The sequence below is a fragment of the Antennarius striatus genome, chromosome 7, assembly GCF_040054535.1.
Source record: "Antennarius striatus isolate MH-2024 chromosome 7, ASM4005453v1, whole genome shotgun sequence".
Taxonomy (NCBI): domain Eukaryota; kingdom Metazoa; phylum Chordata; class Actinopteri; order Lophiiformes; family Antennariidae; genus Antennarius; species Antennarius striatus.
The window spans coordinates 19,784,566-19,811,985 of NC_090782.1; the positions used below are offsets into that span (position 1 = coordinate 19,784,566).

The window sequence follows — 27,420 nt, forward strand, 5'->3', positions numbered from 1 at the left end:
TGCATCTTGAGCTGCTCTGAAAGGATTCTAATCCTGAATTATCACCACAATCAATATTTCCTAGCTCTATGAGGTTTCTTGAAGATCACATCTGTTCCTTTGGCTGATTTGCAATAATTGGGCTTGAAACACCTTCTGAATTTTATCAAGCTCTTTTTTTAAGTACATCCTTTGTCTCCCAAAGAGCACTCTGACAGCTTGCATGTCAGAGTTTTTAATAAGCAAATGATGTGCAATTAAAACAGAGATAAACATATGGACAGAGTCTCTTATCGTTGTAGTAGTTTCCATCTTGACAGATTCATTTTCCCTTTTAGAAAATAATTTCCAGACATTTAAAATAATTGAAAGCTTTGGAGGATATTACAATAATTATGATTTAATTATTTGTCTATATTTCATTTTTACAGTGGGTGCTTGTCAAATCATCCAGAATGCATGTTTGTCTTTCTTTCATGCCTGTCTTAGTAAGCATAAAGAAGACAGAAGTTTAATTCAGCTGCTGCTTGATTGAAAGAGAGGAATCTCCACCATGAAGAACCATCTGTGTGCCCATTGGGCTGCCAGAGATGATTAATGCTCTATGGGTAAAAGGTGGAGGACTGGAGGTGCAGCCTTATCCTGCCTGAACCATCCTACTGTGCTGCAAAGTGCCTCACAGTGCTGAAAAGTGTCTCTTTAAATTAAGCCAGGCAGAGAGATCTGGTGTTTCCTGCTCGGTCCCTGCAGCACCGAGGAGAAGTCAGCCGCATCAGTGGAACAGGCCACTGAGCATCACGACTCAAGCACAAGGAGCTGCTCTCATTGCTCTTCCACCACATTTGATGAAGCAGTGGTCCATGTTGTATTCATGTAAGCATGGGATTAATTTAAAATTAGTGGTGATTCCTAAGCAAAGGTCGCTGGACTAATGAGATGAAGACCGGGTGTTACACCAGTAATTCACACCAGTTAGGATGGCTGTGACATTTTAATAAGGAGGAAAAATGAATGAGTGAAATTTATTCCATTTTCATCTGGGTTCTTTCTTCCTTATTTATCATCAATTAGTGGCTCTATGATAAAACTAATAATAATTTTTTAAAAATTAAAACCTTTTCAAACAGATTTGGCATCATGGAAAAACATGGCTGCTCCCATTTGAATGCATTTTAAACGTTTTTGCAATATTGATCACGATTTAGACAGTTTATTTTTTTTTATTTTTAAATAATTAATTAAAATTCAAGAATTCTACTTGCATTGATGTGTAAATGGCTTTTTGAGCCTAAAACTAGTTCTCAGATTTATGAAGAATCGTGTTTTACTATTGTGGTCATTTTTCAAGTGTCCTCTTTGGTACTTTGATACTTTGATAATCGGGTTTATTCAAGTTGACCCTCCTGACTTTGAGCTCACTCATGAACACAACCATGAGACAACATAAACTATTCCTGTAGGTATTTAAATGCACAATTTTTAACGTTTGCATGTGACTTTCTCCATCATATTACTGGACAGGATTATATTAGAGCTCTTCATAAACAGCTTTACACGGAATATTATCTGACGGAACACGAGATCAGCGCAGACAGTTGTTGGAGTTGAACATCTGACAGATTATGGAGCGTTTTTTCGTCCAACAGTCATTTGGTTTCTCTTCTTCTACCATTACATTCAAATACACCCACTATTTGTTACGCAACACTTCATACATACGCACTCAGGAGGGCTTTTAAGACTTTCCACAAGCCAGTTCCACATATTATATTTCACAAGCTGACATTTGAGGGGAAGTAGAGAGAGAGAGGGAGGGAGGGTGAAGGTAGTGGTCATCATCGTGGCCGTCGGGTGGCGCTGAAGAGGCTCCGTGGTCCCACTGGGAGAGCTGAATGGATCCCAGTGTGATCAGTCACACTGGCGGTAAGGGAGCTCCCTACTTGTCTTGCAGGAGGTTTGAGCTAAAGCACTCTGCTGTTTGATTTCAAACCTCCATTCTGCAGTCTGTCTGGCCCGCAGAGCGCAGCTGAACTGATCACGGTGCGTAATTACGCACAGACACGGCGGACCCGCGGCGTGGCTGGCTGTGGAAACCCGCGGACAAAGGAAGACAGCCAGGAAGACTGGAGTACAGCGGAGTTCAGAGGAGAGGAGCAGTGTTGGAGGGGAAACGAGGGAATCTGGAATCGGAAGTGATTTGTCTTTTTTTTTTTTTTTTTTTTTTTTTAAATCAGAAATGTAACAAACGTCCAACATTTCGGGGTGGAAACGAATCCGTTCGGAAGCCGAGGAGTAGCAGGAAAAAAGTGGACTGTTGAGTGAACCCCCCGTCCCCAAAACAACATCCAGATCCTCGGAGCATGGGGTAAGTTAGATATTCAGATACTAAACCAAAATGTTCAGTCCACTCCCTCCTCTGATCTGGAAACGATTCGTTCGGATGGCGAAATCCTTACAAAAGTGAACTTCGTGACGACTTGCGGGGGATTTTTCTGAGCATGTGGATGAAAGATCAGGTGAAACAGCCACGTCTTTACAACATTCAGGAGTAATCGCTCAGAATGTTTAACCCATGTGACACTGCGCTTTTTCTTTGTTTACATTTTGGGTCATCGTTTAGCTTTTAGCAGCCACAGTTTGATCCGGTTCCATTCCGATTCTGTTGTCCGTTCACACTGTGATGACAGGAAAACACATCAAGATGAGAGACCGTCATATTTGTGTGTGTGTGTGTGTGTGTGTGTGTGTGTGTGTGTGTGAGAGAGAGAGAGAGAGAGAGAGAGAGAGAGAGAGAGAGAGAGAGAGAGAGAGAGAGAGAGAGAGAGAGAGAGACGCCACCAGCGTCCCGTTTAGTGACACCTTAATCCAAAATGTTACTCCCATGTCTGAACGGAGACATTCCAGCATCTCTGTCACTCTGACGTCATAGTTTTAGTTCTGCTTTTTGAATAATTTCTGCATTTTTGCTTTGACCCCCCTGAAATATACTTTTTAATTGAACAGAGAAAACAAAAAACACGTTACAGTCTAACTTCAAGTCACATATTGCATATTTCATCATCAGAAGGCCAAGAATGGGCTATTTGCACAGTGCTGATTCATATTAGTCTTATGGTCAGTTTGCATTGAGGTATAATTGACTTATTAGATTCAGTTGGGGTGGATGGGATGTCCAAATAGCTGTCCAGTGGTGCTTCACAATGTGGATGCTCACCTGATACAATTGCCGCATCCCAAATCAGGCGCTGGATTCCTCTGAAGAAGCAAAGATTTGTCCTTCAAATGCCCTGAAAACATTCAGGGTGAACCAGCGCCTCCTCCTCGTCAGACAAATAGTACTGAAAAGCCTCCCGAGAAATATTGATGGTAAAGCACACAGATTTTGGGGGGCCATTCAAAGCAGTGTGGGATTCGTTGAATGCTGTTATTGTCATAGGTTATTGGGAAATGCAGTCCCATAAGGAATAGTTACATCCTAACCACCGGTTCTCTGAGTGAAGAGCGCAAAAGCCAGTTATGTGTTCCTATAACCACTAAATGAGTGTGGCAGACCAGACGGCATGGGCTCGTACTTTATTTCAGTCATAGTCAATCAGGATGGAACTTAGGTCTGAATGACCCTTTTCAAGCGCTGTCGATAACACCCCAGGCTCCATGGAGACACGCTGCTCCTGTCGTCCGAGTGTCCTTGAAGCAAACCTTTGGTCTGACGGCTCACAGTTACACCGTTAGAGCCTGGACTCATCATCATCATCATCATCATCTTCAGCCTTGCGTCATCCATCTGTGGTGACTAGAAGCTATGAAGATCAGTTTACTGGAAAGTCCAACTTAAAACCTGAAGATGTCGTCACGGTGACACCAAGCAGGAAGCAGCAGGAGCCTTGATAGAGAGAGAAAGCCTGCAGCTCTTCTGTCCTCTTGATAGAAGCCAACACCAGGAGGAGGAGAGACTTTTTAAAACCCCACTTTAGGCCCATAAACAAAGTGAGTGTTTGATGCTCAAGTGCTCTTAATGCTTTGAATGGCTTGTCTAGAAGTTCTTGTCCTTGTGATTTGACTCATTTAAATCCCTGTACAAATGGAATATTTAATTTGATGGGAGACATTTGAAGCCTAACATCTTCTTTTTCAAAGTGATTGCTGACATTGTGAGTTCGTTTTTGATCAGAGCAGCCATCCTCCTGATAAATCCTGAATTTTCTTCAGACTTGTGTAAAAATGGTTTTAATTCAGAAAAGTAAAACTTTTATTCAGTTTCCTCTTGAGAGTTTTCTCAGTCCTGTTTCGATGCCAAAGTGTCCCACAAACTCCACATTACTATTTAAACAGGAATGTTTAAAATGACTGACAGCTGCGTCTGCCGTCTCCTCTATACGTGGAAATAAATCACTGTACGCTCACACATCAACACAACATGCATTGAAAGAATGTCCTGGAAAGCTTCCACATAATTTAAAGGGCGATGCAGGCTGCAGGCTCCAGTAGAGGTGCAGTGAAACGTCGATGGGGTTGTATTTTCTATAAATCTGAGAAGATATGTTTGCTGGGTCGATGGCAGGAGGATGATTTATTCCTAACATAGATTAAGAGCTGATCCGTACATCATCTCCATGCATTTGAGTCACAATATGCAGACTGAGAGGCTTGGGATCGTTGGTAATTAAATTATTTATATTTTGTGATGATTTGAGATTTTTTCCTCTGAGGCAGGAAAGTTTTTTGTTTTTTTTCCACTGTGTAACTTTGATCATCTTTCCCCTTGTTGTGCTGCAGAGGAATTATCCACCAGCTGTAAAATGTTCCCACTTCATCGAGAGAGGTAAAAACACGTCATCTATGTGTTACCGCTCTGCACAGCAGGGATGGGCCACAATCCTCAGTTTCATTTTTGATCTCCCAAACTATCCAGAACATCAGACCGTTCAAACTGTTCACCCTCTATCAGTAAAAGAGCTTTAAATACTGTGATGGTTAACACTTCGCCCGGTTACAGTCATTATTTGACTAAAAACAAGCCAAGTGGAAAATAGGCCAAATTTTATTGCAGATTTTAATGAACAATTTATAGAGCAGAAAAATTGGAGATAGGATATTTTGGACTGGATAGAACTGGCCTACAGAACAGGAGAAAGATAGGTGGGATATAATAGTAAGGTAGAAGGAAGAACAGGATGGAATTAAGTGGGATCTGATGTGAGAAAAGAGGAGAGAAGGGGATATGTGAGGTTGGGATAGGATGGGATGGGACTGACCAAAATGAGAGATGATAGGGAAAAGGTAGGATGAATGGGATAGGAATGAAAAAAGATAGGACTGAACAGGAGAATTTAAGACTGATTGGAGGAAATACGACTGACAGGGATAAATGGGATCAGAGTGAAATGGAATAGGATAGTCAGCAAAACTCAGATAGATGGAAAGATGGATAAATGGATTATATTATGATGTGTTCTGTAACTATGGTCAGCACATTGTTTTCTTGTTTTTTGTCTTGCATGTCTCTTCCTTTGTTTTGTCCTCACGTCATGCTCCATATTGGATTATTTTAACTCTGTGACGATGTGTTGTGTTGTTTAGACGTTGTTGTGCATGCTTCAAAATGAATGCAACATATTCAGTGTCTGTTTAGGTTCTCACTTATCCAAGTCATGGTCATCCAAAGCTGTTTAAATCAATCCACTGGACTTTAAGAAAGTTTTTTGAAGATGTTTCGCCGCTCATCCAAAAGGCTTCTTCAGTTCAGAACTGAACAGCTTTGGACAACATATTTGGGGTTGGTTTTGGGTATTCTTGGAATCAAGCAGTGAAGGAGTAAATAGAAAATAAATACACAAGGAAAATTGTGCCTTCATGCAATTTCTCACACATAGTCCTGAGACAGCTACGGTACGCTGCAAAATGTTTTCACAGCCTCCTTTTAAGCCATTTTGTTGTTAAATGCTGAAAAGATGGAGAATCAATTTAACTGAAACAATAGTTCCTCATTGTGGGAGATACACAACATTCTCCTTTATAAATAGACGTAAAGTAGTCTGTGCATATCATATTAACATCATAAAAGCATTTTTGCATTTAAATGTGTATGCAGACCCTTTCCCAGACTTTAAAAGAAGGGGAATACTTGTCTTAGTTTAGTGTATGTGAGCTGCAGCGGTGCAGAGACGCAGCTGTCAGCTGCTGCTCACGTGTCTGTTTGGTACATGAGGAGGTTGATTGTTCTGTCATGTCTGTGAGCGCAGTAACGCTGTTATACAGTATATAACAGCACAGTAACACTGTTATACAGTATATAACAGCACAGTAACGCTGTTATACAGTATATAACAGCGCAGTAACGCTGTTATACAGTATATAACAGCACAGTAACGCTGTTATACAGCAACACCCTGTCCGCTGAAGATAAGTCAGCCATGTTGTCTAAAGATGAACAACTTGCTATCTCGTTTTAGGCTTTTTATTTGTGCAGATGCAGAAGTGTAAATGTGTATGGAGTGTCTGACACACGGATTTACATGCATCATCCCAGGAAAGCAAACACTTTGATGCCTCTGAGTGTAAATATCCTCAGATGAAACCCATTCAATATAAAAGTAGGTCAATATTTTGGCAAAGAAACTGCACCTAATTCCTCACAGATAGTAGATGGATAAAACTTTCCAGTGAAGTACATTATCAGGGATGTCACATGTACTTTAGTGCATTTTGAGGTATCTGTACTTCATTTCTTCTATGTATAAATGTTTAAAACAAAAAAAAAAGTGCCTTTAGAGGGGTTGTGCGCTATCCTTGATGAGCAGCTGTTGATCTCAGTGTTGCCCGACAAAAAGACAAAAAAAATATGACTCCAAAATGGTTGAATATTTAATGTCACACTTCCTTTTATGATCTGACAGACATCTATCAGCAGCAGCAAACTCTTTTCTCCTGCTTCCAGCTTCAGAGAAGTGGGATCCATCTTCTCAACTCCTAGAAACATCAGCTATTCTCTCCACATCGAAGCTGTTAACAGCTGCTGAGATGAATGGATCAAGTGCTCCTGAAAAACTGTCAGTCCTTTCTGGAGGTCAAAGGTTTCCTGACTGTGCAGTGGTGTAAATGAGAAGAAAAAGAAAAACAGCCTTTGCATTGTATACAGCGTGTTGTGCTGTGGTTTGTGTTGCAGGTTTGTTGACTCGGTGCTATTTTGGTGTGTAGTTGTAGTGTGTCATGTTGCGGGAGTGGGCCTGACACTTTTGCTGGCTGGGGAATGTGGACACGAGGTTTACTTGTAAAGGTCAGAAGAAGCAGAGACGTAAAGGAGAAGCACTTTTGGAGCCATCAAAAACAAAAACTACCAGGAAGAAAGAAACTCCTGTCTGACAAAACCCTGAAGTCCCCAGAGGCTGAAAGTCACAGCGGAGAAATTCTTTTTTCTTCTTGTGCATTTTGTTAAACCGATTCTCCGCTGAAGCGCCAAGCCGACGTTTTCATTTTGGCTGAATTTAATTATTTCTCCTGCTTGTGGGTCAACTTGTGTTTTTCAACCTGACAGGCTGAACATGGCTGCCTATAGATACTGGAGGATTACAGTAAAATTGCTAAAAGACTTTTGCTGGCCGTCTCAGAGCAAGCTTTGTCATTTAGTGTTGTGAGTCTGCTCTCTGGTGTTAAATACAACCCCATCCTCAGGTTATTTGCAGCCCACAGAGCTGATAAGCTCTATTATTGGCAGTTTGAGGAGTATTTTCTCCACTACAGTAGCGACTGGTCAGGTTTGACTGCAGGGAGGGTGCAGCCATCTGTTTACCACAAGTTATGTGATGAAGAGAGGATTAGTGTGTGTGAGTGTGTGTGTGTGTGTGTGTGTGTGTGTGTGTGTGTGTGTGTGTGTGTGTGTGTGTGTGTGTGTGTGTGTGTGTGTGTGAAGTTGGCAAGAGCTCCAGGTTTTTTTTTTTTTCTGGTGGACTGTTTGAGCCCTTTAATGAAAACGTGGAACTTTGCATAATTTATTTACAGGATAAACCAACAATGCAGAACGCTTGCTGTTTTGTTTTTTTGGGGTTTTTTTGCATTTGCCACCAGAAAAAGGGGAAATAAAATATGTATGAGTATTTCCTTTACTTCAATTACAGTCACAAATTATTAACAGAGGTGTGTGTGTGGGTGTGTGTCTTGTCTTACAACTTTGCAAGTTAGGGTAGGAATGGAAGAATGCGGCGCTGATATTTGTGCTTGAAATGCTGTCCCTACTCAGCAGAGGAGCTGGAGAACTAGAATGAGTTTGTGACATTTCATCAGATTTCTCATCTGGTATTCACATTACAACAACATTTTTGTTGCTATTGCTTAAAAGAAAAAAAATATTTAAAAAGTCGACAAAACTTCAGCCATCAGATGCAGCTGCTTTACCCTCCGATGCCCCAACAAAGGCAGAATATCAAACAAAGGTTTCAAGTTTGAGGAAAAGTGTGATTTTTTAAAAATTCCTTTGCTTGGCACAACATTAAAATCACTCTCTGATCCAGCAGCCTTCCCCTGCTGCTGCAGAACCTTGCAGTGCATGAATATAAAGACATGCAGATGTGAAAATAAGACATCCCATAAAGCCATGGAGAGGTTTTATACCCGCAGCAGTTTGAACCACATTGGAGGATTCCATCCTGTTCCGACGCCGGCCTGCGTGCCTGATAGAGCTATCTCTCCCGGGTCGCCCAGGTTTTGTCTCTCTCTCTTTTTTTTAATTCTCTTCCGCTCAGAATCGAAAGAAAAGAAATCCCAAGGAGGATTCAGTAGCTGTTCAGTTGCTTTTCATCCTTAAGTGAAAAGTGGTTTTGTGACAGAATGTTGTGTCAGACTCTTTCAAACAGAAACAGCTCTGAAAAGCTTCTCTGGTATCTTAAACTGGTTTTAGTGTCAGGAATTTTTGTTTTTTTTGCTGTGCTAAAAACTCAGTGTTTTGTCAGTTGGGCTGGTATTACAAAATGTAGAATTTAATGTGAGTTATTTTGTTGACCATTTAAGCCAATTTCAAGCTACTTACAAAACTGGATTAATCCTATGAAGACTTCACTTGCCATTGGGGAAATTGCAATACATTACTTCTTATATAAGTCTTTAAACACATAGGAAATAAAGTGATGGAAATAATCACTACCTACAGCCACAATTCTGCTTTAAAGCTCATTCACACAGAGAGAGAAAATAGAATTTATACAGAATTTGTTTTCCTTAGACATTTGTGATTGCTTGTCATTGTTAATGGAGGTGTTCTGCATAGAATCTTCACACACAAAAAAGACACAAATAGCATTAATATTCTTTTTCATTTGTGTATTCACAGTGCAGTATTATCACATTATTCCTTACAGTACCATTATGTGAAATGAAATGGAAATCTACACAATACTCAAATATAACGTGCAATAAAACCGCAGTTGTTTCTTTTATAGACTCTTTTTCTTATAAGATATTAAACCTTAGTGTTGTCGCCTTGAAACAAGGTTTCCCTGGGACCACACCACAAGGTATTGACACGGGACAACGTGGAACATCCAATTTAGGACAAATAAGCACTGAAGCATAAACAGAACAAACAGGGAACAAGAAGCAGTCGACCAATCACACAGTTCAGTTTAAAGTGGTCGGTGTGCTTTAAAACCAGACGTTTGCTTTGACTCTGCATGCTGGAATCAGTCGATCCCTTTAAAGTACTTTATGATGTTTTTGAGTGCTGTAGTTACTCAGCTGTAGTCTGGAGTCACTGCTCACACTGTTCATTCATGAATGCATTGCAGTGAGTGCATACAGTGTAATAGAGGTGGTGGGGGGTGATTATGCTGTATATTTGACCCGGAATAGATTAAAAATAACGGATCCAGATGACCTCACTGGATTCGAGCCTCCGGCCTCACAGTGTCGACGTACAGCTGCAGCAGAGGGAAGTACTGCATGAATTATGTATGAGGAAACATTGATAGGTTTTACATTTAAGGTCAATTTAAAGGCACTTTGTCTGAGTATTTCTATTTAAAGCTACTTTAAACTCCTTTACAGTGAAGTTTTTTCTCACATTTGTGTGCTGTTGTAACTCGTTACTTTGCATTTTGAGACACGTATGAATCATCCCTAAATCAAAAGTGATGCGTTGTCCTCTACTTAATTATGCTTGATTATCCACACTGTACTAGTTTAGATACGGCCGTGCTGCTGTGCCGTGTTTGCTCTCCCTCACCCCAGGAGGACTTTAATCCACTTTTAATCCGCTGATATCAAAACCCTGGCCTGATGCAGCTTGTCAGAGCTAATTAGCTCGAAAGACTTTTCACGTGGTTACATCAAGATAAAATAATTTGTGTGTGATCTGCGGTGATATCGGTCATCATTTCTCATTAAGATGAGGATATGATATAATGAAAACCTTAACGGTGTTACCTTTAACATCCTGGTCATCAGTTATACAAACAAACTTGTGTTGTTCCTTTTTTAAATTGATTGATTTGGTATCTGATTTTGAGCTGATAGATGGATAAATGTTAATTTTTACCACAAATCTTTAAAAAAAACCCTCAATATTCTTAATATCTTGGTTTTTTTGGGTGACACACGTTCTACTGCATCATAGCCTCCACAACATATTTTCACTTTATAAATTGTTGCTGAAATGGCCTTTCTCAAGGGCGATTGCGCCGTGGCTGTCGGGGGTGATAAACTTGATAACTCATGCACGTAAATGCTCAGCCTGGGAAATGTGTTGTAGCGACTGAACGCTTGGAGGCAATATTCATGCTGCCCTACAAATGCCCTGTTTGTAAGAGGGTGTTTATTTTTATCTTTGTCAGGATGCCGTTTGAACTTCTTGTTGTAAGAACATTTCTCACAGTCATAATTGAGTTATAAGAACAAAATCGACTCAGTAGAATGTAGATGGACACCAGATGTGCTTGGAGGCATGGAGGTGGGAAACGGGGAGTGGAGAGCAGAGAGAGTTGTGGAATGAAGGTGGGACATGCAGGTCACAAGACACCTACAAAATAAATTGTCTATTTCAAAGTGGAAAAAGAAGAATCTGATTTTTAAATTTGTGACTTCTTGAACTTTTCTATCTCTAGCATATATAACTGTCTGTAGAAAACTAATGAATCTGTTTCCATCCAAAGGTTTTTAGTCTGGAGTATGTTCCATGTGAACACATTCTGTATCCTGTTATGGGAGAAAAATATTACTCACAGCACTCAGCAATAGCATTGATGCATTTCCTGCTAAAATGTCAGCATGTGTGCAGTTAAAACGTCTGTCGAAAGCATTTACATGTCTCAAAGTAACAGGAAGCTTCTTTTCGGTATAGTAACCTGCAACACAGTAATAAAAGGATAAAAAAAAAGTTTTTCAAATCAATCTTTTGTAATTTAAACTAATTAGTTAGATTTTTAGGGAACCTTAAAACAGTTTTCCATCTAGTAATGTTTTTAATGTACTGTATGTACTTATATTCCAAAATTCCAAAAGTAATAATAATCAAACCTCGTTTTTTTCGTTGCTTGAATTCTTGACCATGTACAATGGGGGAAAAAACCCTCCTGTGGCAACAACCAGACTCTGAACCCTCCTGGACCTGAATCTGCCTCCGTTGCCATGCTACTATTGTCTATTGTCAACTGTAGCTTCAGGAATCCGTGCTGGAACAATAACAGTCATTGTTTGTATGTAAATGTTAACTATTTCCATCCAACTCCAGTGGGAACAATGCTTCTTATATGAGTGCTGACCTGAATTAATGGGATCTTTATTTTTGAGAAAGAACAGATCATCTCCCGGCACACGTTATCCCAATTAATATCAGTGTATAATTGACTCGCGATGGAAACGGCTCATTGCATACATTAACATTACGCAAACCGTATTAGCCATGTAATGTTGCCTAGATTCACCAACCCGTATGTGTAGCCTCTCATCGGCCGCGATCCACTCGTGGTTCCCCCACGGCTCGTGTTTGCGGTTCTTCAAAGAGATGTTTAATTGGACATTTTCGTTTGTGCCACACGCCTCATTACACCAGGTGAACATCAATAACCTTGAGGTTCTGGAAAAACTCGAGTAGATTGGGACACAGTGGAGTATATTTGTGTCTGTGTTTAGCCTGATCCACCATCGTTGAGCAAAATGCCAAGTCCGATTAATTCAAGCGGATGAAGAAAATGAAATTCTAATGATGTTCAGTTAATTTTAATGAGGAGTTCAGATGCTTTAGCCTTTTGTCTTTGATCACTGTATTAATGTGCGCCTGATATTCCATCTTTTCTACCATGTTAATGTATTTCATCGCTACCAAGAAAAAAAGATTATTGAATTTTAAAGCAGATGAAAGCTAACAAACTGAGATGTGTTTCTCCTTCTGAGGAAAACATCGTATTGCCTTCCTATGATGAAACCCAATATATCACCAACAAGTTCCACTGGAAATGCTTGCAAAATAATAATACCGCAATAACAATAAATAGTAATACCGCAATAGTAAAAGAATGTGGAATAAAAGAATGTTTTGTCCTAATCTGAATCTGAATTACTTCACAACGATTATCATTTACTGAGTTTGCGTCAGCTTCAGAATGAGATTCTGAAGCTGTTTTCCTTCCTCTCAGTCCCTGACGGAGTCTCTTCCCCACAAGGAAAACCGGCTCAGTGAGGACTGGTGCAAACAGACAGATTTATTTTAGCGTATAATATTCAACCTCAGGCTCACCTCCCTGCTTGACATGGAGCTGAGTGACGCAGGAGGAACTCAGGCAGAAGAATGATTTATTCACCTCTGTTAGAAAGTGACATACTTTTTGCAAGATGCCTATTAGCAGTCAAACAAATGGGGGACGCCTCAACTCTTTACACTTATTCATTTATTTAATGTCTTTTTTTTTCTCCATTGATTGTTAAAATTAAAGGTTTAAGTCAATATTTGGAATCTTTCATTCAAAGTAATTCCAGTTTAGAAGACAGAATGATATTTTTACACAGCAGTCAGGTGAGGGATTACTGTCACACCAACACCAGCATCAAATCATAAGACAATAAAAACACAAACTATCAGAACGCTTCTGATTGAAAAGATGGGATAAAACATTTCCTTGGTCTTCAGTTTGTCCAGAAAAAGAAAACCAAAGATACTTTTGCCACATCTTTGCACCAAGAACACATTTTCCAATTTGTTGGCTTCATATATCTGAACATGAAACAGAACTCATTTCTGATATTTTATGTCAAAAAACAGAAAATGACTCATAAATTGTGTTTTTAAATTGCTTAAAATATGATTCATTCTATTTTTTTTTTATCTGATTTTAAAATGTCAAACTTATTCTCACAACCCCAGATGAGGTTATGAAACAGGCTGGTTCATAAATAAACACACAATGTCTGTTTTCAATGTGTGGAATACTGTTCATACATCATCGAATGCATATTTGTGCATCGATGCGTGTTGTGAATGTTTGTGTTATTGTGTTGTGTCACTCCTCTGGGTGCTGTGCATTCAATTGTTGAAATGTATTTGTTTTTATGCATTTACCTTATAGACGTATAATTAAGTAAAATACGCTTCAGTGAAGCATTAATAAACCAGATAACATCATGAAACCCACTGACGAGAACTGCAGCTCACTTCTGATACAAAGCAGTCGTGGTGGTGGTGGTGGTGGTGTGGGGGGGGGGTGCCTATTTTGAACCCCCACTGACATTAAATCAATGTGTTGTTGTGTGTTTTAAAGGGAGCAGCCCATCTTCAGTGCCAAAGCTCATGTCTTCCAGATCGACCCGGCCACCAAACGCAACTGGCTGCCGGCCAGCAAGCACGCCGTCGCCGTGTCCTTCTTCTACGATGCCAGCCGCAGCGTCTACCGCATCATCAGTGTGGGGGGCACAAAGGTGGGCGTGCATCATGTGTGCGAATAGGAGACGCATCTTCTGTACTGCGATCATCTCCACCTCGGATTCAGTCCGATACTCGATCCAGACGTCTCCAAACGAAGTCAAAAATGTGTTTTTCTTTTCTTTTGGTTGTGGATGTCATGGGCGGAGATGCGTGAGCAAAAGTTGTACATCGTCAGCAGAATATTAATAAAACACCCACAACAACTGTAAAGCACCTGGGAGTCAAAATGTAAAAGCAAATCTCATTAGCACCTAAATCAAAAGCCACACTTTGTAGTTATCAGTCTGCGTTCCGGCCGGGAACCTGAAACTTTTGGAGAAGAGAATAAAGAAATAAACACTTGGCAGCAAATCCTCCTAATCAGACTGTTCATCTGAGAATGTTGCTTCTCCTCTTTAGACCTAAATATGAGACCTACATAATTTTCTATTGCCGATTATAATTATAAAGAAAATCCGGGCAGTTGAAGCAAACAGTAATTTTTTTCACTCATGTAATCTGCAGCGCTGATGGTTGTTGGTTTCTTTGATTGTCCACAAAGAAAATCAGCAGCAGAGACTCTTGGCTCTGATGAATTTGCCCTTTAAAAGTGACAAAAGTGAATAATGTTCTTCGTGTTGGCTTCAAGTATTGTGAAATCAAGCAAACAGTAAATATGGAATATGATTCATAAATATCCATCAGTTTTCTCCCCTGATTTCAAGTAAATATCGATTGATTTCACTCGGCGTTTTTCACATCCCTCTGTTCCTGCCCTGCTTCCACACATTTTGTACTGTTGTGCTGATTTTATTTATCATGTGACACCAGGCCATCATCAACAGCACCATCACCCCCAACATGACTTTCACCAAAACCTCCCAGAAGTTCGGTCAGTGGGCAGACAGCCGGGCCAACACCGTCTACGGCCTGGGCTTCTCCACGGAGCAGCAGCTTCAGCAGGTGAGCGGCGCCCAGGCTTACACGCCATCAGATGTTCAGTAGAAGGTGTAACTCTAAAAATGGTTTTGTATTTTGTCACCAAAACTTCTCCACATAACATCCAAGCTCTGAATAGGTTCCTTTTGACATTTAGGAACTTGAATTAATTCTATTTGCCTGAGTGGGATTTGTGTCAGATGAGGTTTTCTAATCTCTTATTAATATTTTTTCACAGAACAGTTCCCATGCGCTGGAGAGGCACTCTTTAATATTTAAGTACTTACTAACTTCTTTTAAAGTTTCTTCCAGTAATGAAATGCGACCATTGTGGTGCATCCTGTATATTTCATGCTGTCGTTTAAAAATGTGCGCACAATTATCCTGTGAATTGGGGAGACAGAAGAAGAAGAGATGAGATTTTGGGTTCTTTCACAACAAATGGAAAATGGGTGCAGTAAAATCCTCACCAGCCCAGAATGAAGCGGCGCGATGCAGTCGGTACAGCAGCGTATCGTGTATTAGAACAAAAATCAAGTTTTAAAACAGTGATTTGAAGATGATGCGGGATGATGTTGTTGAGTGTGATCTGTTTGAGCATTGCTTGTGTCTCCTCTCTCGCTCCTGCTTGCAGTTTGCGGAGCAGTTTAAGGAGGTGAAGGAGGCGGCTCGTCTGGTCAGAGAGAAATCTCAGGAGAGGTTTGAACTGGCCAACCCCGCGCTCAACATCGCTGCTCCACAGGTAGGGGACCCATCTCCTTCTTTCATCTCCTATAGAGCACAATTCTTCTTAAAACAACTGTTCGTTGTTTTATCCAGTCAGAGCATTTCTTAATTTCAAAAAGAGGGAAGGAGATTTAGATAGTGATTTAAACGTTTTGCAAATTATTAGTGATTTTCTTCATAGCAAAGAATCCTTTCATGAAAGCTTTTCCATTCGCTGATCTATATATATACAGTATATATATATATATATATATATATATATATATATATATATATATTAAATAAAAGAAATTATGAAAACTGAATAGAACAGCTTTTTGAATCAGTTGGAAGGGGCTCACTCATTCTCTCATTCTTCGGAGGCAGAACCCCCCCCCCCCCACCCACCCACCCACACACACACACACACACACCACACACACCCTTAGCAGGTTTAGTCAATCACTGATATCTGATACTCTTGTTCAGTTTCCTAATCTAAATTAATTTGCTCCATTATATAGGGGTGGTAGGGGAGGTACTCAAGTGACAATAATTCCTAAAGCAATAAAACCAATATTCTGCACAGAGATCGTCTGATTTAATAAGGGAACTTCTGCTGCAGCTGGTTATCATTAAAACCACTACTATTATACCTTACATAAAAGCTTACATTGCAAGAGTTTGATGATCCCCCTTTGAGGAAAAATCATTTTGATAATGTGCAAATACTGTATGTCTGCTGGTCTTCATCAGTGGATGTAGTTCTTACTGAGGCAACAGGTTCGGGTCGTAGCTGCTGAACCCGTGACCTTGAACTTAGCCGATGGTCTGTGTCACCTCCAGACGGCAGAGAAAGCACTGAGCAGGAATATCCCAGTGAGCTCTGCTTCTATTTTAAACATATACAGAATCATGAGGGATTAGACGGCTCCCCATCTGGGCACTCCATTATTCTCCCATTGGTTCACTCCATTAAAAGATTTCATGCATGACAAATGGGGATGGGAAGCAGAAAGAGACGCCGGCTCTGAAGGTGTTTGGAGGGGCAGTAATGACCAGGACTGAATAAACGAGATGAGGAATCATGGAAAGGGGGTGGGGGGGTATAGGGGGGGAGCAGAATCGTCTATAATTGAGGGGAATCTGTGCTGCTGCAGAGAAGACAATGGTCAGCTTTTATCCTGTCAGCATCTGAGATTTCTTGATAGGCTTGACTTCAGAGGTTGAGCTGGAGAAATGAAAGTGTGGAAGTGGTGACGACTTTTTGTCCTCTTTGATCACCGGATGGAGGAATGTTTCCAGCATCAACTGGTGGCATCATGTCAGGGCAAACATTTCACTGCACAGACATAGAGGAGATGATGTCATGCTTTTGTACCAGCTCCAGCTGGATAAGAGTAAAAGAGAGAATCTCCTCCGGGATTCTCAGACAAATGTGTGCTGTGTGGTTTATCTTCTCTGTTTATGTCACGAAACCAAGAGTTTAAAGAAAACAACTCCTCGACATGAAAAAAAAAATAGTACATCAATATCAAGAAGGTCAGGGGCACAAAAAAACAAAAACAAAATGTTGCACAAATTGAACGATATTTCATCCTAGCAGCTGACATTTACTGTGGTTGAAATTATCAGAGATGTTGTTTTGGTTGAGGTCAGAGTAGATTATTGACTTTATTACTTTTTGGATTTGCATTGTTACTGAATTACTTATAGCAAAAGAAATATAAATGGAAAGGATAACCGTAAAAATAGATAAACTAAATAAAAAGAAACTGGAGAAAACAAGAAAAAACAAACCAAAAATTAAAAAAACCCACAGCTTTCGTCTAAAAACTGTGAAGATTCAACCGCATGTGTTGGATATTGATATAGCATTTCTTTGTACAGCCATGTGAAATTCATTTCCTGCCTCTGCGTGCTTTGGCAGGCGAGACCTTCTGCAGGATGTAAACATCATGGAGGCAGCGATCGCTCCGTTTAGTATTGAGATTGAACGAGTCAGTCAAAGCCCTGAGAAGAAATGGCAGAATGTATACCGTCGGTAAGTCAGGCGTGTTGAACTGAAGAGATCAGAGGTCAGCGACAGAGAAAACAGAGGTGTTACATCCCGTTACCATAGCAACCAGAGATCCTTTTGCCTGGTAGGGTATGGCTTTGCGAAAACAAACATTAAAGACAACAACAGCAAGAAAAAAAACCTCCTTCCTCACACACAGCAAACATACACATGGTTATGCGTACACACTTGTCAAATCATAAGTGTATACACACACACACACACACACACACACACACACACGCACACATACATACGCACACAAACACGTATTTCTGTCCTTGTAAAGAGCGTCACTGGAATAATGCATATTTTCTCTCCCCCTTAAGGCCCTTAATACAAGTCCTTACCTGCAAGCAGAGTTAAGAGCTCGACTGAGTATCCGTACTTCCTTTAAAAACGTGCACTCACACACACACACACACACACACGCACAAACACACACACACACATTACCTAGATTGAGTTGCAAGGCCAGAAGCAGCCTGTGCTGATTTCTCGATGAGACTGCAGTCATTGATTTTGTGTCAGGTGTTGTTGTGGTTATTATCACATCTCTACACTCCGCTGCGCCGTACTGCCGACTGTCTGAGGCGGTATAATGCAGAAATAATACCCAATCTCAGCCGCTGTGGTTTGTATGTGTGTAAGATGCTCCTGTGTGAGAGAACCAGGGCCAAGTATTGATGGTAGCCCCGGTACAGCGATGATGCCACTCAAGTGCTCCATTAATGCTTCGACATGTCAAGATGAGGACCACAAACACTGGCTCACACTGTGAATGAAGGCGTAAATCATAAAGACCTGCGTGTGTGTTCAGGTGCAACAACATTAAATTCAGAATTCTAATGTAATGTCAGAGACAACCATACAGCATGAACCCACAAAAACCAAAGATATATTTATAAAACCTGCAGAAAATCCTGGTTTATGCAACGCTGGAGCAAAGTTACAGAATTTTGTCTGGTTTTATTTTCGTTTACACACACTTGGTTAATTTTGCATCACATTCCGCTGCGGTCAGTGACCGTTTGCAGTGTTGTGGAGTTGTATCTGTGCAGCCTCCAGCTTTACTCAGCACGTTTTGTTCCTGTGATGTGTGGATGGCAGCAGGGGATCTGCAAGCGGTAAAGCTTCAGCCTTCTGGCTTATTTGAAGAAGATAAGCTGGAGGAGGAGACGATGAAGTTCAGTGAGATGAAGATGAAGAAGGATAAACTGTGTGATAGAGAGAACATTATAGAACAACTCATAGAATGCATTTATTTTTTAGATGAAGCCTCACATTTGGGTTTTTTTGTACTGAAGCCCCTCTGGAAATTGTGCCTGTTATGTGATGTGCATTAGAATGAAGCTTTAATGAGTATTTCTAAGGGTAAGTATACTAAATAAAAACATAAAATGCAAATGGAATTCCTAAAATAATAAGGTAAAGTGGCGAAACGCCCACTAGGACATTGTAGACAAGAAGTAATGTGTTTAAAGGCACAACACAAACCATTGTTATCCTTTTATTGTCAAATCAGAACTCATGCAAAGAAAGAAAAAATAGGTCAATTTCTTCAACATGCCAAACTATTCCTTTCAGTGACGAGACCTGTCTCTCGTGGCTGATGGTATTTGTTGAGACACAAGCAAATAAATAAATGCCAAACAGAATGTAAAAGGTAAAAAAGAAACATTTCCTCCCCTTAAACAAGACAGGAAACAGAAGCCATGTTCCTCCTTGACAGGTAACAGCTGTCATTGGTTAGTATCTGCTGATTGGAGCTTGTTTCTCCTCCCATATGTAGTATTAATGCAGAGGCAGATGGAGACACAACAGAAACGCTGTCATTTATATTTCAAAGCCTAGACTTTATTTGGCATTACAGTCAGCTTAGAGGACGTGTGTGTTGTTCAGTCAGGAGGACGGCTGCGTCAGGGGAACCCAGAGCACGTCCTGTTGTTGTGGAGACACTGATAAATAACGCAAGTTTGTGGGCTGGATAGAACTAAAGGAGCTAATGGAGTGATGCTCAGTTAAATAAATAAACAGCTTACTTAGATGAATGGTAGTCCAGAGACATCGTGATGAAAGCTCTCAGGAAAGATGTTCAATATTTAAACTGCCTTAGAACGGTGATAAGCTGTAAGTGAATGGGAAAGCTTTCATGAACCATTCAGGTGATGGGTCTAAATAATAGCGCTCTATGCATTCTTCTTGACCATCTAACAACTTCCTTCTTCCTTTCCCTGATGCATCATGGATTATTTTCATCTCCCAGCTCTCCCAGGTGGGTGAAAACACAAACCCAGAGTCACAGTAAAGCCAAAAATGTTGTAGAAAGTCAACCGTCTGCTTTTGTCTAATGGACCACTGCGTTTGCCGTCATGCATCTTTGCATTGCATGGGCTTTTTGTGCTTAATAATTTATCTGAATTGCGATCAAAGCTTGAATCTGGAGCAAATGGAGCTTCAGGTCACCGCTACACAAAGGAAAAAATGACAGCAATTGCAAAGTGAGACACAATGTAGTCTGTGTAGCTCAAGCATAGAAATACGTTATCACACAGGCAAATTTTATAAAGATATGTACATAATGATATGTTGTACAGTACAGACACAATTGAGAATTTAAAAGGGAAATTTGAACCCAATTGGACCAATTGGGCTTTTATTGTGTTCTTGTATTCCTACTTGGTGACCTCAGAGAAAATGGCTCAAAATTTACAATCGCATGTATGACTTAAACATGATTCACAGCTGTATTATTCAGTGATGCATTCAGTTATAATACAGACTTTGAGGCCGGAGTGCATTTGCCTTCACTTTGATTCCTCTTGCTCTAGAATTCCCTCCTCTGGGCTCGCTGCTCATCCACATGAATTGACTCTATGTTTGAGTTGGATATCCAACTGTAAGTACACAGAAAGAGCAGTCGAGCTGTAGGCAATAAACCGTTGTCCTCAGGGGGATATAGTCAGCCTGGCTGGGATTAATAATGCAAGCGTCTTTAACAGTAAGGGCAGTGTTGTTGAGGCGCTTGCTGGTAGCAAAGTTCAGGTTTAGGTTTCCATGCTGGAACACAAATAGAGAAGGAGGTGGGAGAGAGAAAGCTGCTGTCATCTGTTCAACGGTAGAAAGGAGTTTTCTCTTTACAACGGAGAAAAAAGATCCACAAAACTATGAAGGCAGGGAGGAAATCAAAGGATATTGTTAAGGCTTGATTGCGCCGAGTCTTGTCATCTGCATAATGTAATGTCACATGTCTTTTTGATATCAGAAGAACATATACAGCCCTGTGTGTATCCCATCACAATCTAGATTATTCAACCTCAAAGTATGCTAATGAGGCAGAAAAAAATGCCTGAAACTGCAAACAATTTTTCGTTTTGCAAACAGTGCGTGACGGCCAGAGTCCACAGTAACGGACAAATCTGATAGCCACGTTCAAAACGAGGAATATTGAACTGCATTGAATTATCTTGTTGTTTCGTGGCTGCTGAGTCATAAATGTGTGTGAAATTAGATTAAAGCAATGTTTCTGTGACACAACTGTCTGGTTTGTAGCCCCAACCTTTATCCCAAAACCCAAGGATTATCTGCATCTGTATATATTTAAAACATAAGTCCTTAAAGGGACCAGATGAATTGGGACATTTAATAGAAATGAATGAAAGATGATGTGGTAGGAACCAGATCGGCAAGATAGCTGACAGACAAGAAACTAAATTAGGTGCTGAGCTTAACATTAAATTCCCGTGCTGGCTTGTTGCGCTGTCTAATATTTCATCACATACTGTGCACATTATAGCAGGAGACCTGCGTCTGCATACGCTTCTCACAAACACAGGAGCAAACAATAAACTGCACTCTAGTCAATTGCTGATCAATCAGAATCCAATCAGATGAGGCAGCCACGCTTTTGGGGGGGGGTTACAGGAGCCCAGAAGGGACATGTGACGCACTGAGCTGCTTGTTGGCCCGTCTGGATGTAGAAGCAAGTTTCTTTTTGTCAGCTTGTAATTAATTCTCCTGAATCGTCTTTTCACAGTGATTAATCTTTTTTGGTGTGTTGTCATATTTGGAACATCTACTCCAGAGAGAAGGCACGACTGTAGCTGTACCCTGTTAAATGATCATGTCTTCTAAGGGCACACTGTCAAAAAACTGCAGTGTCATTAATTATAATCTATATTAGCATCTTTTTTTCATTGATTTCCTGGTAACAGTGTGTGTGTCAGTACAAAATGGAACTCAATCTGCTGCTGGTTTCTGTTTAGGTGTACAGATCTTGTAGTGATTGTTGTGTTGTCACATCTGTTGGTCCAGGAGTTGTCAGAGGAGCGAAGTTCGCCGCCGCTCCTCACCGTCAACGGGCCAGGCGAGGAAAAACTGTTTCGCAGCAAGAGCGCCGAAGTGGAGCTGACGGTGGAAAAGGAGAGGGTCAAAAAGATGCTGTCCGAAGGGTAAAGACGTGGTTCAAGTTAATGCCTCATATCGCCTGGAGAACTGACAGATTAAAAGCTTTAATTACCTTAAAACAAGATATTATAGAGCCTTTTTCTATGCCATATTTATTGTCAGAATTTCACATTTTTTTAATTAGCCTCTTAGTTTGCAATAACCAGTTCAGTGCAGTGATCACAACATGTGTTCGGACTCAGACAGGATGTCATTTTAAAAGACATTTCCAATTTTCTTTTTAATTATCAGGTTGTGAATGTGTCCAAATCGCTGGCCCCCACTCCAGTGTAATGAATGTTTACTTTCAGCATGAAGGCCACCTAAACATCAGTAGATTTCTGTACATAACACATTATGATCAGCTGGATTTTTACACCCCGTTGCTGTTTTCTGTAAAGTTAATTATATTCACATTGGGGCGTATAGAAGAAATGAGCTACTGCACACAGTGTGTGTGTGTGTGTGTGTGTGTGTGTGTACAAACACACACAGTAATACGTACCTTGAGATACAAGTTTAAGTTGTGCGTGACTGAGCTCATAAGTCAAATAAATTTACCATTTAAATCCATTCCAGTCTTGTAAAAACAATCTCCAAACCCCCTAAATTATTATTTTTTTTAAAAACATTTTTTATCAACCAGTAGACATGCATACTTTACTAGTGCATAATTAATTATACATAGGTAAACAATGATAAATATGAAAAGAAATGCAAAAGTCACACGAGCTACGTCTTTACTTCACAATTGAAAACAAGATCCGGTCATAACTGATGTATCCATCCGCCAGCTAGCGTTGGTGCCCCGAGGCACAACTCGTATCTCAAGGTACTCGACCCACATAACATAAATAATTGTAACAATCTGTGACAATAAAACAAGAAGCAACAGAGACGTATAAAATCAAGAGCAGCAGATGGGCATGTGGAGCAGCGCTGAACTGTAGGTTTTATTTGTTAGAGCTGAGAAAGTTTGCTGCAAATTCTCTAATCCAGTCTTCATCCTCCAGTTGGAGCTGATTTCAGTGCCCAGAGCACGTTGTGGAGGTTACTACAGCGATGACAGTTCGTGCTCAGGCCCCTGTTAGAAATGGTTATTACATAGAACATCAATGTTCTACATTTATTATGTTCATAAAATCTATCCGCATTCAATTTGTTATTGTTTTCCAATGAGTAATTTTAGTAGTTCATAGAAAAAAATCGTGATCAAGACAAAATTGAAATGTCGACATAAAACAAAAGGAAAGGATCCACATTCTAAACAGATCACTGGTCCTCCTTCCAAAAATTCACAGACAGCTGTTCACGAGTTTTGAGTTATCCCTCGAGCAAACAAAAGAGAAAACACAACCTCCACGGCACGAAGAAAGAATTTCACAGCAACAGAATGTGTTCTTTGTGGATTCTCTCTTCAAACAATGCCTACTGTTATCCGTCTGTTATCCTTGACGACTGAGGGGTTTCTCTCAGAAATGCTGCGGAAAATGAAAAATATTCGGCGAGCTGTGTTTTTATCCCATTCAGGTTTGTCTCCTGCAGAGAGGAGCGTCACAAACCACTACCGCAGGTGCAACATGATTACTATTTGAGCAAATTTAAAGTTGCTGTACTCAGTGTTCATGATAACGGCACATAGAGGATGAATTGAATATGGTCACTCATAGCAGTGAACCTGCAGGGAATTATCTGACCTTCATTTTCATCCCTCCTCGTCTTTACAGAGCTGTGTGTGAGATTCAGCTCATTCTTTAGTCGTAGCTCCGCTCCTTTATGTGGTGGTAATATAGAATTTTTGGATCATTTTGACCAAACTTCATATTAATGACAAATATCGATGTTATATTCTATCCATGTGGAATGATAGATGGAGAAAACATTTGCCTTACACAAAATGGTCCACTGCCTCTTTTCTTGTCATCGGTATTTGATCCATTCTTGTTTTCTGGAGGAAATGTATGTCTGATAACAGCATAAAAGTTATTGAATATTTTCATGTACTGTACCTTCCATGGTCATTTCAGATGTACCCTATATTACACTGGCCCTGCACACAACTCAAAGCTGTTAAAATGCTCCACAGTTTTTGAAGAGCCAAAGCTAATTTGATAGAAAAAGGTCCTCGGAGGAACTTTTTATCTCTGTCAAAGTGGCCAGTGGTTTAATCACTGATAAGACAGCAGTGGTCATTTGGAAGCAGACCAGATCTTCTCCTTATCACTTTCTGAGGTGAGCTTCTGGCTCTCCAGCCTTCGCTTTTTAAATTCCTTAGCAATCCAGCCAGACAGCATGTAAAGCACAAGAAGAGCTGCAAACAAAATTTTGGACACAAAACGGAGGACAGGCTCTCCAGGACCAGGAGGGAGTCAGTGACCCAAAGTATTTGGACAAAACAGTTCACTTTCAGCGCTGAAAAAATACGGCATCACCGAAACACCAGAATAGCAGTAATGAGCCACTTTAAAAAAAATTTTTTTGCCACATATGGAAAAGTGCAGCGTACCTGGAAGCCACAAAACAGATGCACACCGCCCCTAGTCCTGCAGTAGTAACAGCTTATAGTTATCATCATCATGCTGCCAGTTATTGAACATTTCTACCTTCCATCTGCGAACAGGAAACTCTTACTGAGCTGCTTTACAACCCATTATCCCACCAATTTTATGTTACGATTATTACAGGCTTGCTTGGGTTTATTCCTCCTGTTGCTATCCGGAGTAGTTTCGTGTGTGCCAAGATGTTAGTTTGGTTATTATGGTACAGACTGTTAACTCGTGTAGAATCACCATGGTTTACTGAATATCAACCAGTGGGGTCCGGATTAATGTTTCTCCTACATGTTGGTGGATATCAGTCACATCACCTTTGCTGTTTGATAGTTTCCAGCAAGTTTGTATTTACTTCGATTGCAGTCCTTCAAAGACAGCATCTATCTTGGAGTCCCTTTAAATTTTTAATGGATGCCTGAAGTCTCAGAAATGCCCTGACATCCCTTAAGCTTTTTCCATTCAAAAAATATGATATCAAACATGTTTCATACTTTTTTTTCCTGATATCTTAATCATAAAAACCTACTTGTAGAATTTGGAATGACGTTGGTTTCACTGTTAGTTTGATGTTGTTTTCTTCAGATTGTTGCTCAATGATCTTTTGAAGATATACAGGTTATGACACTCCCTGTCACTCCCTGACGTCTCTTCAGGTCCGTGTGCGAGATAAACATGGAGGCTGAACTTTTCACACTGCAGGACAGTAACGCCAAGCTGGTGGCAGCGCTGCAGGAAGCCAACAGCGGCGTGGAGCAGTGGAAGAAGCAACTGGCTGAGTACCAGGAGGAGACCGATCGCTTAAGAGACCAGGTGATGTGCAGGTGGAGGTTCACACCTTCTTCATCGATATCCATGAATCTAAAGATTCTGACTATTCGTATACTGTAATGGTCTATTTTGAAATGTGTTCCGGAAAATTTATAATAATAAAATAATAAAAACTTGAGGTAACTTTGTGCAGATAGTTAATCCTGGTCCTCGTCAGCTGCACATTGTCTTCTGTCAGTGTAGTTTCCATATTTTAACGCTAAACTATTAACATCTGTTGATGCAGCTGAGTGTCTCGACTATGTTATTACACCTAAATACAATAATCCCGTGGTAGTTTGACCCTCATCCTGAGGATTTGGAGGCACATTGGTGTTGTCGTTATTTTATTTACTAGTGGTTATTTTTCGACATGATTCAGCTCAATAACAGTAAAGATACTTCAAGCATGCAACTAGCTAAATAAATAAATACGGTTTCAACTACAATTTGGTCTCGCAAGTCATATTAATAATTAGTTACAAAAGGAGTTTTCTATGAGCTCTATAAATTTAAACGTTCTGCATCACAACATCCAGAATATAAGATCCAGATCAGACACTGATGTGTGGTTCAGGTTGTTTGTTCATTGTAGACCATATAGATGAACATGTTGTAATTGTCCACATCAATGATAAAGAATTCTTAAATTCTGGATCTAGTTGACGATTAGTTCTTAAAGAACGATTCCCCTTTTAAGGATTTCTGCAAACAAGCAAATAAAGCAAAACGACAATGTCAAAAACAAAACCCTTTTAAAGTAGGTAACGAAACCCACAAACATCTAGTAAAGGTGTAAAGACAGAATTATATGCATTGTGCATTACCATGGAAATCTAAACCACAAATGCAAAAGAAGTATCAGATAAACTTTTGTGAAGACATATCACATACAAATATGTGTCTGCGTGTGGTTTATGATGATAAATCAGTTGAGAAAAAAACTCCTAAAGCATAAACACAGCGTGTGTCTTTGCTCTTTAAAACATTTTCCTGTCGCTTCCCTAGAATGTGATGATTCAGCAAGCAGATATTATGCATATCTCTATTACTATCAGACTAAAGTCCCCAGGAGAACCCGGTCTCCAAACTGCAGATTCATTTTTCATCCAGCCCCCCTCCTTGGGAGATTTCTGTTGACAAGCTCTGGGGATAGTCGCAGGGCCAGAATGCAGACATCTCATCTTTAATTTAGAGAGGGTAATATTCTGCCCTTGGTCAGGCTTACATAGGCTTTTCCAATGCGACAGCATTAAGTACTGCTGCAACAGGCCTGCAATGGCGTCATTATCAGCACTGACAGAAAAGTGGCCTTTTATTTTTAGCCCATGTTGTGGTTTCATCCATCATGCCCGAGTCCAGGTGAAGGTACACACACACGCACGCGCGCACACACACACACACACACACACACACACACACACACACACACAAACTGCAGCAAGCAATGTCAACCAGGTGGCTGGAAGTAGATCAGGCCTCCAGGGTTTGGTAAAGGGGTGTTGGGGGGGGGGGTGCAGGAGATGCAGTTCTATTTTGTTATCTTTCTTTGTGGGACAGGGGGCACCTTATTTTGCCCCAGTTAGTGGAAGAAGATAAATGAGTGTAGCAGCAGCAGGAGAGAGGTTGGATGCTTTTATTTCTCTGTCCCTTTACTCTTGGCTTCACCCCTATTTGTGTTCACACTCAGCAGAGCGGCTGTAGGTGGATGCTGGCCCCTGATCAGTCACTAACAACACATGATGTGTGGTGTTTTAAACACCCTGGATCACCCACTCTGGAATATTATTGTCACACTTTTGATGTTTGGTAGATCTCATTTATCCAGTTATTGTATATATTACCCGCAAAGTTTACTCTACAATGGTAAAGAGTCCGTTAAGGAGATTTTTAATCTGGATCACCACCCAGATCTGGTGGATCCTACCTTCAGCCGTTTGCTACTTCTCCCTAGCATTTCATCAAAACTCTGTTCTTAGTTTTTTTTTTGAGTAATCCCGGTTGACAGCAGAGCAAACGGTGGGTAAAACATCACCTCCTTGGAGGAGATA

The 27,420-nt window shown here is 40.4% G+C and overlaps 1 protein-coding gene across 2 annotated transcripts in view; it reads left to right on the plus strand.

Moving 5' to 3' along the window:
* The first annotated feature begins 1,798 nt into the window (after positions 1 to 1,798).
* Positions 1,799 to 27,420, plus strand: part of LOC137598526 (homer protein homolog 3-like) — a 30,955-nt gene continuing 5,333 nt past the window's right edge. Inside the window, exons 1-7 of one of the 2 annotated variants that reach the window (XM_068318764.1) lie at positions 1,799 to 2,344; positions 4,756 to 4,801; positions 13,719 to 13,875; positions 14,693 to 14,824; positions 15,435 to 15,542; positions 21,879 to 22,015; positions 25,216 to 25,372. In XM_068318764.1, the coding sequence (XP_068174865.1) occupies positions 4,779 to 4,801; positions 13,719 to 13,875; positions 14,693 to 14,824; positions 15,435 to 15,542; positions 21,879 to 22,015; positions 25,216 to 25,372 (714 nt within the window). In that variant the 5' untranslated portion in view covers positions 1,799 to 2,344; positions 4,756 to 4,778. The remainder of the gene's footprint in view (positions 2,345 to 4,755; positions 4,802 to 13,718; positions 13,876 to 14,692; positions 14,825 to 15,434; positions 15,543 to 21,878; positions 22,016 to 25,215; positions 25,373 to 27,420) is intronic. The other variant, XM_068318765.1, reaches the window with a different exon arrangement.